Here is a 17,107-nt window from a genome sequence, read left to right on the forward strand (position 1 = left end):
TGACCTCTGTAGAGGCCATATTTTTCATGGGATCTGCATGAAAATTGGTCAGAATGTTCATCTTGATAATATCTAGGTCAATTTTGAAACTGGGTCATATGCGGTCAAAAATTAGGTCAGTAGGTCAAATAATAGAAAAACCTTGTGACCACTCTAGAGGCCATAGTTTTCATGGGATCTGTATGAAAGTTGGTCTGAATGTTCATCTTGATGATATCTAGGTCAAGTTTGAAACCGGGTCAGCTGCGGTCAAAAACTAGGTCACTAGGTCTCAACATAGAAAGACCTTTTGACCTCTCTAGAGGCCATATTTTTCAATGGATCTTCATGAAAATTGGTCAGAATTTTTATCTTGATGATATCTAGGTCAATTTCAGAAGTAGTTCACATGAGCTCAAAAACTAGGTCACTATGTCAAATAATAGAAAAAACGACGTCATACACAGTTCATGTGGGGGCAGGTGAGCGATTCAGGACCATCATGGTCCTCTTGTTCACAAAGTTGTGGCCCTTTTTCAGGGCAGCAATTTTTAAGTGTGATCTGTTTTTTCATTGAGCATCACAGGAGGAGAAAGTTCCGCAGCTTGAAATTGTTGCCCTTTTTAGCTCATCTGATTTTTTTGGGAAAAAATGATGAGTTACTGTCATCACTTGATCGGCGTCGGCGTTGCCTGGTTAAGTTTTATGTTTAGGTCAGCTTTTCTCCAGAACTATCAAAGCTATTGCTTTAAAACTTGCAACACTTGTTCACCATCAATAGCTGACTCTGTACAGGAAGAATCATCACTCCAACCTGCTTTTTGCAAGACTTATGGCCCCTTTTGGACTTAGAAAATATCAGATTTCTTAATTGACAGGTTTTAGCTCGACTATTCAAAGAGTAGATAGAGCTATTGGATTCACCCGTGCATCGGCATCCCCATGGGTGTCCTGCTTTGGTTAAGTTTTTGTATGTAAGCTGGTATCTCACTAACCACCTGTTGGAATAGAATGAAACTTCACACACTTATTCACTGGGATAAACTGACTCACTCTGCACAGGTTCCATAACTCCTTTATGCTTTTATTATAATATATTTTGCCCCTTTTTCGACTTGGCAATTTTTGGTTAAGTTTTTGTTCATAGGCTGTAGACCCACATCAGTACCCACTAATTGGGAATGAATGTAAACTTCACATACTTGTCCACTGTGATGACTGGATATGCATTGTACAAGTTCCATAACTCTGATTTGCATTTTTACAAAATAATTCCCCATTTTCAACTTTATTCAATTGACAAGACTGTTGAATAGTCTAGCATTGCTGTCTTCTGACAGCTCTTGAAAAAGTTGCTAATTGTTAAATTATCATTTACAATAAAATAACAGAAATCTTTAGATTGTGAATCAATTGCTTATTTTCCAAGTCAGTCATGTTAGGATTAACACTAATTAAAGAAAATGGATTTTTTTCAGGCAACTCGACCGAGTTTTTCAGAGCTGCTATGTCTTATGAACAAGTCAACTGTGACTACCTCAGCCTATTCATGGGGAACTATTGTGAAAAATCTGTTTCTTGGACATCTCATCTATCCATGGATTGAGAAGAAGAAATCAACATGACTGAAAAATACATTCCACGGTTTGTGGTGATAAAATGAAAGATTAAACGTTTCTTTGTATCCAGATGACATCTTGAGTTTGAGGTAGCCAGTTATTATTGCAGGCTCTACTTCAGGACAAGTTTTAACAACATAAAAAAGTTATGTGTTCTTTGGAAGTAGATGTAATGAGTTATTCCTTATGGATGTCAAGTATCCTGTACACTTGATCTTATTTTCATAGGGGCAATGGAATCAGTGCTCAGCCTGTTCTAGTGCTCAACATTTTTTGTCTACATTTTCATCAAATATTATAGGAATAACATGTTTTGAAGTTCAGTCTTGCATATGTTTTGTCCAAAAAATTGAGATATCTAAAAGGAAATATATCATTAATTTGATGTTTTATAGCATAAGCATCAAAAGCAGAAATGTGTTTGACAGTTTGTCATTTATTTTCATTATGGCAAGCACTAGGTAAGCAACAAACTCACATGTTTCAAACATGATTGTTTCCAGAAAACTGTTAAACATGATTTATTTTTGTAATATCTCCCATGTTGTGATGTGTAAAGGATGTGTTATAAATACACGTATCAAAGGAAAGTTCTGTATAAGTTAAGTGCATTCAGCATGAAGATACACCAAGCACTAGTTCCACCACTCTGTTTTGTTTTATTTGTATTCATTCAGGGTGGCAACAGACTATGGTTAACAGTGGGGGGGGGGGGGAGTGAAATAAGAATTTCATGTTGGGGAAAATGTGGGAACTTGGACAAAGGCAATTTTCCAAAGATTTGGATAAAAACACGACATTTTTGCCTCCTACGATTATATGAAAAACTTCATTTCTTTATACTGAACATGAAATGAGCATGTTGTTAAACAATCTGTTAGTGCATGATAAGTATCTAACCATTTTTCTTCAGTAATTGTATGAAACATAAACAGATTGTAAGTTAGATCTAAACTGAACAGAAGTTATGTGTTAGTTTTAAATATATATGTAAGAAGTTGTGAGGGGAAATCTCCAGTCATGAAAGTTTATAGTTGAGGTTCTGCGGCCACACTGTCTTTTAAAAATAACCATTTCCAGCTATTCTAGGAGTTTTTACATTTTATGCTATTTTCTGTTTTTAGCTCACCTGTCACAAAGTGACAAGGTGAGCTTTTGTGATCGCGCGGTGTCCGTCGTCCGTCGTCCGTCCGTCCGTTCGTGCGTCCGTGCGTGCGTGCGTCCGTAAACTTTTGCTTGTGACCACTCTAGAGGTCACATTTTTCATGGGATCTTTATGAAAGTTGGTCAGAATGTTCATCTTGATGATATCTAGGTCAAGTTCGAAACTGGGTCACGTGCCGTCAAAAACTAGGTCAGTAGGTCTAAAAATAGAAAAACCTTGTGACCTCTCTAGAGGCCATATATTTCAAAAGATCTTCATGAAAATTGGTCAGAATGTTCACCTTGATGATATCTAGGTCAAGTTCGAAACTGGGTCACGTGCCGTCAAAAACTAGGTCAGTAGGTCTAAAAATAGAAAAACCTTGTGACCTCTCTAGAGGCCATATATTTCACAAGATCTTCATGAAAATTGGTCAGAACGTTCACCTTGATGATATCTAGGTCAAGTTCGAAACTGGGTCACGTGCTGTCAAAATCTAGGTCAGTAGGTCAAATAATGGAAAAACCTTTTGACCTCTCTAAAGGCCATATTTTTCATGGGATCTGTATGAAAGTTGGTCTGAATGTTCATCTTGATGATATCTAGGTCAAGTTCGAAACTGGGTCACGTGCGGTCAAAAACTAGGTCAGTAGGTCTAAAAATAGAAAAACCTTGTGACCTCTCTAGAGGCCATATTTTCAATGGATCTTCATGAAAATTGGTCAGAATGTTCACCTTGATGATATCTAGGGCGAGTTCGAAAGTGGGTCACGTGCCCTCAAAAACTAGGTCAGTAGGTCAAATAATAGAGAAACCTTGTGACCTCTCTAGAGGCCATATTTTTCATGGGATCTGTATGAAAGTTGGTCTGAATGTTCATCTTGATGATATCTAGGTCAAGTTTGAAAGTGGGTCACGTGCCATCAAAAACTAGGTCAGTAGGTCAAATAATAGAAAAACCTTGTGACCTCTCTAAAGGCCATATTTTTCATGGGATCTGTATGAAAGTTGGTCTGAATGTTCATCTTGATGATATCTAGGTCAAGTTCGAAACAGGGTCATGTGCGGTCAAAAGCTAGGTCAGTAGGTCTAAAAATAGAAAAACCTTGTGACCTCTCTAGAGGCCATACTTGTGAATGGATCTCCATAAAAATTGGTCAGAATGTTCACCTTGATGATATCTAGGTCAAGTTTGAAACTGGGTCACGTGCTGTCAAAATCTAGGTCAGTAGGTCAAATAATGGAAAAACCTTTTGACCTCTCTAAAGGCCATATTTTTCATGGGATCTGTATGAAAATTGGTCTGAATGTTCATCTTGATGATATCTAGGTCAAGTTCGAAACTGGGTCACGTGCGGTCAAAAACTAGGTCAGTAGGTCTAAAAATAGAAAAACCTTGTGACCTCTCTAGAGGCCATATATTTCAAAAGATCTTCATGAAAATTGGTCAGAATGTTCACCTTGATGATATCTAGGTCAAGTTCGAAACTGGGTCACGTGCCATCAAAAACTAGGTCAGTAGGTCTAAAAATAGAAAAACCTTGTGACCTCTCTAGAGGCCATATATTTCACAAGATCTTCATGAAAATTGGTCAGAACGTTCACCTTGATGATATCTAGGTCAAGTTCGAAACTGGGTCACGTGCTGTCAAAATCTAGGTCAGTAGGTCAAATAATGGAAAAACCTTTTGACCTCTCTAAAGGCCATATTTTTCATGGGATCTGTATGAAAGTTGGTCTGAATGTTCATCTTGATGATATCTAGGTCAAGTTCGAAACTGGGTCACGTGCGGTCAAAAACTAGGTCAGTAGGTCTAAAATAGAAAAACCTTGTGACCTCTCTAGAGGCCATATTTTTCAATGGATCTTCATGAAAATTGGTCAGAATGTTCACCTTGATGATATCTAGGCAAGTTCGAAAGTGGGTCACGTGCCCTCAAAAACTAGGTCAGTAGGTCAAATAATAGAGAAACCTTGTGACCTCTCTAGAGGCCATATTTTTCATGGGATCTGTATGAAAGTTGGTCTGAATGTTCATCTTGATGATATCTAGGTCAAGTTTGAAAGTGGGTCACGTGCCATCAAAAACTAGTCAGTAGGTCAAATAATAGAAAAACCTTGTGACCTCTCTAAAGGCCATATTTTTCATGGATCTGTATGAAAGTTGGTCTGAATGTTCATCTTGATGATATCTAGGTCAAGTTCGAAACAGGGTCATGTGCGGTCAAAAGCTAGGTCAGTAGTCTAAAAATAGAAAAACCTTGTGACCTCTCTAGAGGCCATACTTGTGAATGGATCTCCATAAAAATTGGTCAGAATGTTCACCTTGATGATATCTAGGTCAAGTTTGAAACTGGGTCACGTGCCATAAAAAACTAGGTCAGTAGGGCAAATAATAAAAAAACCTTGTGACCTCTCTAGAGGCCATACTTTTCATGGATCTGTATGAAAGTTGTCTGAATGTTCATCTGATGATATCTAGGTCAAGTTAGAAACTGGGTCAAATGCGGTCAAAAACTAGGTCAGTAGGTCTAAAATTATTAAAATTTTTTGACCTCTCTAGAGGCCATATTTTTCAATGGATCTTCATGAAAATTGATCTGATTGTTCACCTTGATGATATCTAGGTTAGTTTCGAAACTGGGTCACGTGTGGTCAAAAACTAGGCCAGTAGGTATAAAAATAGAAAAACCTTGTGACCTCTGTAGAGGCCATATTTTTCATGAGATCTTCATGAAAATTAGTGAGAATGTTCTCCTTGATGATATCTAGGTAAATTTCAAAACAGGGTCACGTACCTTCGAAAACTAGGTCAATAGGTCAAATAATAGAAAAACCTTGTGACTTCTCTAGAGACCATATTTTTCAATGGATCTTCATGAAAATTGGTCAGAATTTTTATCTTGATAATATCTAGGTCAAGTTCAAAACTGGGTCACATGAGCTCAAAAACTAGGTCACTATGTCAAATAATAGAAAAAACGACGTCATACTCAAAACTGGGTCATGTGGGAAGAGGTGAGCGATTCAGGACCATCATGGTCCTCTTGTTTCAAGATGTAAATTGGCAAGGTATGCTTATATTCACCTCCATTCACCTCCAGGAGTAGTTGTATATGAAAGGTGTGGAAAGTGTTCCAGTATTTGTACCAGGTAGATTCATCAGGCTAAGGACAGTATACAAACACAGACTATAGTAGCACTGTATGATATACTTGGATCATGTTTTATCTGTTGCCTCACATGTAGAATTGTTTCATCCTGTAGGCAAGTTTTCATAGTTTAGCTTAATTCTGATGAATGTGTCACTATTCAGAATCTTAGTGAGACGCATGTTTGACATATTGCTTGTCATGCAGAAAGATGAATGATAACCGTTTTTAACAAAAGGGACAAGTACTAATGATTCACTGAAATGTTCCCATTGATCAGCAGGGTAAGGGTTGATGTTTGTGTCACTGAATTAGTAGCGACTAATTTCTTTGCAGAGCTGTCATGTAACATGATAACTATACTTTGTCCTGGGGGATGTGCAGTAAAAGACCTATTTATGTTAAATTTCAGTAAAAAACAAACAATAGATATTCAAGCTTTGTTGTGGAGCCTATTGTCTAATTCTTTTAAAAATAGAAGAGTCCGGAACTGTGCTATATAAATGCAAGTCTCTACAGTTTAACCTGTCTCGTTATCATGCATGTAGATAATAAATCTTAACAGATCTCTGAAAATTTGGTACATGATTCACACGGTACCGATGGTAACATGAATGTTAAGTTTTGGTAACTTCTCACAGGATATTAGTATCACGAAAAAGCAGGTCGCTCAAAAAATGCTTTCGGGGCCTTTCAAAAAATGCTTTTCATCTGTCTATTTTTCTTTAAAAGAGTTTTAGAATCTGCAAGGAAAAAAAGAAAGTATGACTTGAAAAAATCCCTGTCCATCTTGTGTTTCCTTTAATAGGAGCCAGTGCTTGCCCAACAACTGTCTGCACCCTCACCATTGAATTTGATAATAGCTGAAGAGTGGGATTGTTTTTACAACCACCGCTACTATGTTGAATGCCAAAATGTTGTTCTATAGGGTCTTTGTTAAATTTTTCAGTTAACACATAATCAACACCATTGTTTAAAAAAAAAGAATTCACACATTCTGCTACCAGTAACTGTCATCTCGATACCTTCAAGAGTCTGAACATCATAGAGTTCTGCTTTGACTTTGAGAAGTTTCCAGGTCTGTTTTCCACTTTCACATGCCAATATTCAAAGAACTGTGAAAACTCAGTCATTAACCCTTACCCTGCTAAATTTCTAAAATGGACTAGTTCATCTTTCAATTTGGACAGTACAATTAACTGTTAATAGGAGTGTTAACTATAAAGATCCTGACAGCATAGCGAACAGTGCAGACCATGTTTAGACTTCACGGATGTGCAGGTGGATCTTGGTCTGCACTGGTCGCAGAGGCAAAAATCACATGCCACCAGCAGGCTAAAGGTTAAGTAATTTGGCCTTTCGTCATCTTCAGTACATAAAGGCTGCAGATTGGGATTTCTTGTTATATTTCCCTCATATTCATTTCTTGTATTTAAAAGTAAAATTAATTATTCATGTGATGTATAAATGTGGAAGTTTCTGATGTATGTTCTCCATACAAGATTTCAAACGCACTAGCAACTGTCTCTTTTAGCACCGGTGTTGCGTAACTTACTTTCATGTATCCAAAAGAAGAAATATCAATATGTTCTCTCGTAAGTGAGAAACAGTATACACCAGTGCAATGATCTTTAAATAAATCTACAATATGCATCTGAGATTCCACAATTTTTTTTTTCTCACTGCTCCATGTTGGTTATAAGCTCTGTGTAATTGTGTGAAATGTCTGTATGAGAAGCAGCATCACTAGTTATGAGTATAGTTACAAGTTTCAGATCTGCCTCTCTTAGATCTCTACTGCTTTCCGACATATTGGAAATAGTTGATCCGATGTTACACCAGAAGTTGCAAAATGTGCTGTTAGGAATTTAGATGGTGATGAAACACTGCAGACTATAATAACAAGAACATGTTTCACCAGCTGTCATTCTTCATTCTTCATACGTTCTTCTATACTGTTTATTTCAAGATAGAAGCTGCGATGTAATCCTTTAGCACTATGAACTTGGAACGTGAATAATAAGAACAACTGAAGTAAATTGCATTTTGATAATCTTTTCACATTATAAGGTTTCACCCACATCACAAACATATCAATTGGCATTTTTATAATTAAAGATTTAAACAATGGCATATTTCGACCGCAATGACAAATAAGTGTGTAAAAACTTCCCCTGATCATAAGGTAAATACCTTTGATCATCAGTTACCAGTGAATGTCATAAGGAAGTTTGGAAAACTTCAAGACCGCTGAGGATCAGACAGTGTCATTGTGCTTAATATTTATCGGTCGTGGTTATTCAACCCTAATAATTGTACAGATAATTTTCCACTGTAAAATTTCAATAATAGATAGTCTCAGCTCTAAACAAAATATGGTCTATACTCTGAGCCAAATATATCTCCGCTCTACTGATAATATATCTCCGCTCTACTGATACTGCTCAGAGTAAAATAAGATCTCCATTTTATTATTACATCTCCTTAAATGCAGCTGAGCCTGCCTGTTCCGAGCTGACCCAGCAATGTGAAACAAAATATACAACATTAGCATCTGTCCCGCATTGGTCATCAACAATGTACCCATTGTGCCATATGAAGGGAAGTAGCCAACGCAATATAATAATGCTTATTTATATAAAGTTAAAATGTACAATAAATTTTATGAATCATGTATGCAGATAGAGACAAGTTTAATAATGACACCATCTAATCCCCAGCAGCCTAGAATTTTCCGCCACAACAAATTGACGCAGAAAGACAATTTGTCGGCCAAAATTCAGGCCTAATGTTCAAGGAATGTTGTACCAGAAGAACTAAGAAATTGTGTAATTGCCTCACCAATAGCAAGAATGTACATTTCATTTCCAACATTTGATAGATGGACCTTATCAGTATGATAGAAACCCCGAGTTTAAGTTTCTATAGATTTCATGTTAACAGCCATTAAGGGTAAAATTTGACATTTGTCTATTAATGGATAAACGTTTCTTATTCATGTTACGATTATATACAGCTGATTGATTATTGTATGACCAGGATAAACGAGGTAGTATGAAAGTCCAGACAATAAGTGATCTGGGGAAATTAGAAAATAAGTATTCGAATTCAGTTTTAAGTTTTCTTACAATTTTACATTGATTGGTATTGGTTATATTGTTTCCCCCAACATGTACAAAAATAATTTTAGGGTCCTTGCCTTGGATTAGCCCATACTGCAACTTGGCATGTAGACTGTCTAGCTTCAATCCACTAGTTCCATCCCATGAGATATTGTTACAGAAACCCGGCCTTTGCCTTTGGGAAAACTGACGCCCTACCCATCTCACAAGGGAATCCCCCACTATCCAGATATTCCTCTGAGTTGAGCTGCCCAAAATGTTCAATCTTTCAGGCTCCTGCTCCATTGAAGACAAACTTCCAGCTTCTATCACACTGACAGTGTTCTGTCTCTTTCTAGACTTGGGTTTCCCTCTGCCTGGCATCTTCTTTACACAGGATTACGTTGATTTTTAATTTTTTTTAAAAATTTCGACCTTGTTTGTTTTGCAGACAGTTTTGAAAGGGAGATAACTTTTGAGGTACTTCCTGTTTATAAAATTACAAAGGGAGAAAACCATGCCTTAACTAATAATTAATGGTAGCAATGGTTTCCTCCCTTGAAGCACTCAGCTCTGCTGAAATAAACTGGCATTATAGCATCAAGCAATAAGCCTTGTTATATCATTCCCAGTACTGTCCATATCTAGAAAACCTATCAGTCTGCCACTGTGTTTGTCGTAAATTAAATCTCTTTTGATTCTAATTTCATCATGTAGAATACTTACTTTTTTCTTAGAACTTTCATTTGGGTCATTGTCTTTATATAATTCCCTGTACAACATTTCACTTGTTCCTGTTTGGTATCCTGTTTCACTCTGTATAAGATGGGAATAGTCATACAACAACTTTTCACTCGCTAAACTAACAAACCCTGACTTGTGCAGCACATAGTAAGAGCTGCTGGACTTACTCCTGAGTAAAATGCACCACGTAATTACCATGGCGTGCCAATGCATTTGTCTCTTGTCTTTCAGTTGATTGTACTGCAGCTGCTGTTCCCGGAACAGCTGTTTGTAACTTTTTTCACTTACGTCGCTATTGTCAGACTCCCATAAGAACAACACCTTTGCTGTGTATTGCTTTGCATTGTTTTAATTTTTGAAACGTATGTTTTTTTTGACAGCTGATTGTTTGGGATATGAGAATGAAGCCTGTTTTTATTGGGGGTTTTCACAATGTCTCTCTTCTCTTTTCTGGCAAGAAATACTCTTAGTGTCCACCTGTAAACTCAACAACACATACATCTTGAACCTTTGTTCAGTTACTGGCAAGAAGTTTATAGTATTGTTGATTTGCCAGTGTAACAGTCTCTATAACTGTCTCTAGGCAGTTGTTTGGAATCCATAAGAGCTCCAACTTGAATAAGCTCTTGTAGTCCAGGATCAGGATTTTATGGACATATAACTATAAGATCCAACAAGATTAAGTACCTTTGCTAGTACTTCTATAGTGTAGCAAACTTTTGGTACCTCTGTCTATATTTCATTACACAGTGGTAGCAATTTATTATGAACTTGAATAGACACATACAAGTCCTTACATACAGTAACAGCTACTTTCAACTTGACAAAATCTTCATCATACAGACTAACAAATCTAACCAAGTCACTGTTTCTGTTGCAAATAAATCTCTTGCTATCAATACTCTTTGTTTGTTCCTTAAACTGACTAAATACACGTGCTTTCTCTGTTAACACAACTGTGTCCAAGTCATCATGTTCACAGTACTGGTAAGGTTTATCTTTAATCATATAGTATTTATCTGCCTTCAAATAATCAGTATCTGTAACATTGTCGAAATCAGACTGGTTAACTTCATTACCACTTCGGATGTCCAAAGAAGAGAAACATGTAGTAAAACTCTTGTACTGGTCCATACTTATAAACTTATCAACCCATATCTGTTTGTTTTTTTCTAATTTTTTTTCGATATTTGGGATGAAATGAGAGTGGAGACTGGTGTTTGGAAACTGTTGCCAAAACCTCCATTACCTGCCAGCATAGACATATGCTGTGTGATTGTATGGAATAGAGAATCACTGTCGCTCTGAGATTCACTTGCACTGGACAACTCCGACTGGTCTGTATTCGAGACTGTTGCTGCTGTATTTTCTTGAAACTGCTTTGGAAGACGACGTTTTCGTTTGTTGTCTTTTGCAGACAACCTCTACATAACAGTCATACTGGAGGTACATTCCATCAATCATTTCCGCATACGTATCTAACTCCTTTCGCCTGTATGGTTCGACTTATATATGACATTCCGGAACTTTGCAAAAGCTGTCCGAAGTTTGTTAATATTTAGCTTCCGGTGAAGACATGCATCACCAGCTCTGATCACTGCTTGCTCTCCATTCTGATTCAGTATTTGTGGTTCGCTGTTAGGATCCATACCCGGGATGAGAAGCATTGCTAAGTTCATGTATTTATGCGTCAAAATGTCATTACGCACTTTTTGCGGAACTAAATTAATGGGAGGCAACTCATTGATCGGTCAACGTCTAGGAATCTGGGGAAAACTATGCCAGCATAGACGTATGCTGTGTGATTGTATGGAATAGAGAATCACTGTCGCTATCACTGTCACTCTGAGATTCACTTGCCCTGGACAACTCCAACTGGTCTGTATTCGGGACTGTTGCTGCTGTATTTTCTTGGAACTGCTTTGGAAGACGACGTTTTCGTTTGTTGTCTTTTGCAGACAACCTCTACATAACAGTCATACTGGAGGTACATTCCATCAATCATTTCCGCATAGGTATCTAACTCCTTTCACCTGTATGGTTCGACTTATATATGACATTCCGGAACTTTGCAAAAGCTGCCGGAAGTTCGTTAATATTTAGCTTCCGGTGATCACCAGCTCTGATCACTGCTTGCTCTCCATTCTGATTCAGTATTTGTGTTTCGCTGTTAGGATCCATACCCGGGATGAGAAGCATTGCTAAGTTCATGTATTTATGCGTCAAAATGTCATTACGCACTTTTTGCGGAACTAAATTAATGGGAGGCAACTCATTGATCGGTCAACGTCTCGGAATCTGGGGAAAACTCTCGGTCTCTAATTGTTCTTGTTCCAATTACAGATTGGCTAACTCCTGACCAGGGTTATTTATTTTCTGCGCCATTTCCGCGAGATTCGCTTGCATTGTACGCATCTCCATCGATAATCGTTCAAAACATAGTGCTTCTGACTGATTTTAGCCAGAAACATGGGTGCCGCCATCTTGGTTTATGACGTCATCAATTTCTGTGTAGTCTTGGGGATTTTCAATCTCGCTGTTTTGGTTGCTGTTTTGAGCACATATTATTGCTCGTATAACTGTAATAACACTTTATGAGGAACAGCATCTGGTAACACAATACCTTTCTTCTTTAGTTCTGCCTTCAGTTTCGTTGTCATCAAGTTTGCCGGAATTGTTTCATCCAGGTTTGATGAATGGCGCGGCTACCTGCTTCGGCCTTTGTCCCCTATGATTCCAGAGGAATTACTTGCACTTTCCGTCGAATGTCGTGCTCGTTTTGGAGCTTGGCTCCTTAAAAAGCTCCTGCTATGTCGTCCCGACATTTTTTAAGCGTTGGTTGGTAGGTTTTTGACAATAGTGTTACGCTTCTGCCCTTGCTTGACGCTTCAGTGATTGAATATTATTATACGGCCTATATGGTAGGACAGTGCTCAGTCGCTGCCTAACACATATGCCAATAAAGGCTGACAGAATGTAGCCCTTGGGTGTAATCTAGGACTGAACTGGACTGAACTGGACTGGACTGTACTGTGGGTCCTGTATCAAGTATTGTATATTGATAGTGTTGGCACTATTAATTACTTGGCCTCAAGATTTATTAAAGTACAGTAAAGGTGAGTGGACACTCAACAGTTTGCTCAAGGTAGACTGAAACTGAATATAATGGTCAGCGTGACTGGCACTCTATAGGTTGCAACTATGACTGGAACTCTATAAACTGAAACTCTTAAAACTGGAACTATTGTAGACTGCTGTAGGCTGCTAACCGAGACTGGAACTCAGTAAGGTCGCTCTCCGTGACTGGAACACTGTAGACTGCTCTCCGTGCCTGGAACACTGTAGACTGCTCGCCTCGACTGGAAGACTGGAGACCGCTCTTCATAACTGGAACACTGTGAACTGCTCGCCTTGACTGGAACTCTGCAAGACTTCTAAACCGTTACTGCAACTCTGTAGGCTTTTCACTGTAAGCTGCTCAGCGTGGCTGAAACTTTATAACCAGCTTGGCTGGTCGACGTGACTGGAACACTGGCTGCTGTGACGGGATACTGGTCTCTTTTTGGAACTCCAACAATTAAAGTTTCTAAAATTACCCTTGGGAAATGCTTAACATTTAAAACACCACAAACGAGTACTAAAAATTTTAATCTAGTTTATTTACTAAAATCTTAACAGTATCTGATGTAAGTAAAAGAAAATATTTCATAAAAACATTATTCCGAACTTTTGTAGAGATGAACAGTAGTGAAGCAACTAAAATTATAAGTTTCCCAAGTCAAAGTCTTGTTACTGAGCAAAATTATTATTTATTCCTAAATAAAGCCAAAATTTCGTAAAATTATAATAACAGCCAAAACGGTAGGAAAGTGGGAATTTTGAAGTTGGAGACCACGACTGAAACTGTGGAAGCCTATTTATACTCGCACAGAATCAGCCCACAACCCTAGACAAGCTTACTGTTGCTGAGTGGCTGTTTTTTTAATTTCTGACTTGTGCAGCCACCGCGACAGGCCAAAGTATGTCAAAAACTTGGGATCTGTTGCGAGCAAATTTTGCTCAAACTGATGAATGAAAATTGTTAAACACCATGAAATATATAGCATGTCCACGAAGAAAGAACCTTTTTCTCGCGATCTGCACCAATGATATTCTTGAAATACAAAGCATTACCTTAAACCGACCATAAATCCCCAACTACCTCGCAGTATTGACCTTGTTTTTCAGCCATGATATTTTATGATGCGTTGTTTTGATCCTCATCGACCAATCAGAATACGCGCACTTTACATTTCAGTTATTGGATAATCTGGGGAAACCTGTACTCTGAATTTTCCTTGTTTAGCTCACCTGTCACATAGTGACAAGGTGAGCTTTTGTGATCATCCTTCGTCCGTCGTCTGTGCGTGCGTCCGTGCGTGTGTCCGTCAACAATTTCTTGTCTGCTTGATAGTGGTTTCATTTATGATTTTATTTTAACCAAACTTGCACACAACTTGTATCACCATAAGATCTCGGTTCCTTTCTTGAACTGGCCAGATCCTATTATTCCAGAGTTAAGGCCCCTGAAAGGGCCAAAATTAGCTATTTTGACATTGTCTGCACAATAGCAGCTTTATTTATGATTTGATTTTAACCAAACTTGCACACAACTTGTATCACTGTAAGATCTTGGTTCCTTTCTTGAACTGGCCAGATTCCATCATGGGTTCCAGAGTTATGGCCCCTGAAAGGGCCAGAATGAGCTATTTTGACCTTGTCTGCACAATAGCAGCTTCATTTATGATTTGAATTTAATCAAACTTGCACAAAACTTGTGTCACCATAAGATCTTGGTTCCTTTCTTGAACTGGCCAGATCCCATTATGGGTTCCAGAGTTATGGCCCCTGAAAGGGCCAAAATTAGCTATTTTGACCGTGTCTGCATAATAGCAGCTTTATTTATGAGTTGATTTTAACCAGACTTGCACACAACTTTTATCACCAGAAGATCTTTGTTCCTTTTCTGAACTGGCCAGATTCCAACATGGGTTCCAGAGTTACAGCCCCTTAAATGTCCAAAATTGGCTATTTTGGCTTTTGCAGCCATATAGAGACTTCATTTACGGTTTGATTTGATACAAACTTCCAAAATATCTTCAACAGCAATAAATCTTGGATTCCATGACAAACCTGTCAGATCCAATAGTAGGTTTCAGAGTTATTTTATATCTTATTACCTCCCCTGATTGTAATCAAAATGGATTGATATCAGTAAGTACTTAGAGGACTTATTTGAAATTTCATTATTGTCATTAGTTGGACTAAGACAATCAGTGCTGATAACTATGGACTGATTTTATGTCAAATTACCTCCCTTTATTTCAAATTAAAAGAGGTATATCTCCATAACTAATGAAGATACTGATCTGAAATTTCGTTTATGTCAACAGATGAACTTGGACAATCAGTGAAGATACATATTGACTGAATTTATTGAAGATTACCTCCTTTATTATTTATCTAAATGAATACACCTTAGCAGCTTCTAATGAAATTGGTTTGAAACGATCATATCATTTTGAGCAATAGTACTCAGGTGAGCGACACAGGCCCTCTTCTTACGATATGAACTTAAAAGAAATGAACATAAAATATGATGTGTATAGCGTTCTTTATTAATACATAATATTATGTATATAGAAAAGATATATACATTAAAAAAAAAGAGAGAGAGAATGTAGACACAGTGGATGCCGATACACAGTTAAAGTTTCAAGAGTGTTTTACAGTTCCAAAATTCTAATCTTCACATCCACTTTTCCCCCCACACTGACAAATATCCCAACATACATTACAACAAATGCAAGCGCTGCATTTAGGCCAGAGTTTTTTAATAACTTGGGTTACGGGAGATTTTCCAAAAATGAGCATTAGGAGGAGAGAATAAAAATAAAGTAGGAAAATCTTAGCATCGGGGGGGAAAAAAAAAAATGAAAAAAAAAAACACAAAAAATTTTATTTTGTAAAAAGTACCACTGGGTTAAAAAAAATTGTTGTTTCAGGCAAATGTAGATTCACAACACAGTCTAGATAAATCAGACAAGTTATTTTCCCAATTTGAAGCATTTTATTCCCACTTTCTTTATTAAAGCCTCCATGTTGTATGTTATAATATTATGTTGTAGAAACTATTAAATACTTGAAATTTTTTGCATGTTGCTTGCAGGCTTTAAACATATATATAGCTTGCTAATAAATAGAGACTAAACACGCCTGGCATTGTATTCTGTTTCTGGTGGTGGTGTGATTATATATAGTGTAGTGTAGTATTGTTGTCACATCCTATGCACATTGTGTTTCTGACCTTTTAACCCTTAGCACGCTAAGTTTCTAAAATTGACAGGTCCATCATTCAATTTGGGCAATACCATTTATCATTCGAAGGTGCAATGTAACGACTGTTGAAAGTCTCCAAATGCATATAGTCGTCTTGGGGTAGATTATTAATAGATATCGGTTATTTGGCAAATTGCAAAACCATTTTCGGGTTGTTACGGTGGCAGAGTAGTCTAAGGCGTTCATACTCATGTCGCCCTACAGTACAGGTTCGAATCCTTATCTGGACCTTAAAATAATCTTTTTAATAATACTATGTAAAATACCGACAATATAAAATAATCAAAGTAGTAGGAGTTTTACTTCCCCACAATGGACATACATTTTTTTGTCCTTAAAACCAAAAGAACACAGTTTTTATTGCGATCTGGAAGAGCAGGCCCAAAGGGAATCGAGAATAGAACATTCAGGTAATGCAAGGATCTCTTTAAAACTTCTTAAAATTGTTAAATTCAAGCTAAATCAGGCTTCTAAGCCGGATATGGCTGTCCGCAACAGGACGTAGGTTCGATATCTATTGTCATTGCACATTTTTCTCACCTTGTTTATCCCCCCGCCAAAGGCGAAGGGGATATTAGAAATGCTCTCCGTGCGTGCGTGCGTCCGCAACGATCTTTGTCCGGAGCATAACTCCAGAAGTACTGGAGGGATTTTCTTCAAACTTCATACACTGATAGAACACATTGATAGGAAGTGCAGTGTGCAAGAACAATAACTCTACCTTGCCTATTTTTTGAGTTATTCCCCTTTATCTTATTTTCTTAAAAAATTTTGTCCAGAGCATAACTCCAAAAGTACTGGAGGGATTTTCTTCAGACTTCATACACTGATAGAACACATTGGGAGGAAGTGCAGTGTGCAAGAACAATAACTCTACCTTGCCTATTTTTTGAGTTATTCCCCTTTATCTTATTTTCTTAAAAAATTTTGTCCGGAGCATAACTCCAAAAGTACTGGAGGGATTTTCTTCAAACGTCATACACTGATAGA

At 37.6% G+C, this 17,107-nt stretch overlaps 1 protein-coding gene across 2 annotated transcripts in view; it reads left to right on the forward strand.

The window, feature by feature from the left end:
• Positions 1-2,018, forward strand: part of LOC123564367 (phosphatidylinositol N-acetylglucosaminyltransferase subunit Q-like) — a 34,779-nt gene extending 32,761 nt beyond the window's left edge. For both annotated transcript variants that reach the window (XM_045357889.2, XM_045357887.2), the window contains exon 10: positions 1,458-2,018. In XM_045357889.2, the coding sequence (XP_045213824.2) occupies positions 1,458-1,604 (147 nt within the window). In that variant the 3' untranslated portion in view covers positions 1,605-2,018. The remainder of the gene's footprint in view (positions 1-1,457) is intronic.
• The last annotated feature ends 15,089 nt before the right edge of the window (positions 2,019-17,107 follow it).

This window comes from Mercenaria mercenaria, chromosome 2, assembly GCF_021730395.1.
Source record: "Mercenaria mercenaria strain notata chromosome 2, MADL_Memer_1, whole genome shotgun sequence".
Classification (NCBI taxonomy): Eukaryota; Metazoa; Mollusca; class Bivalvia; order Venerida; family Veneridae; genus Mercenaria; species Mercenaria mercenaria.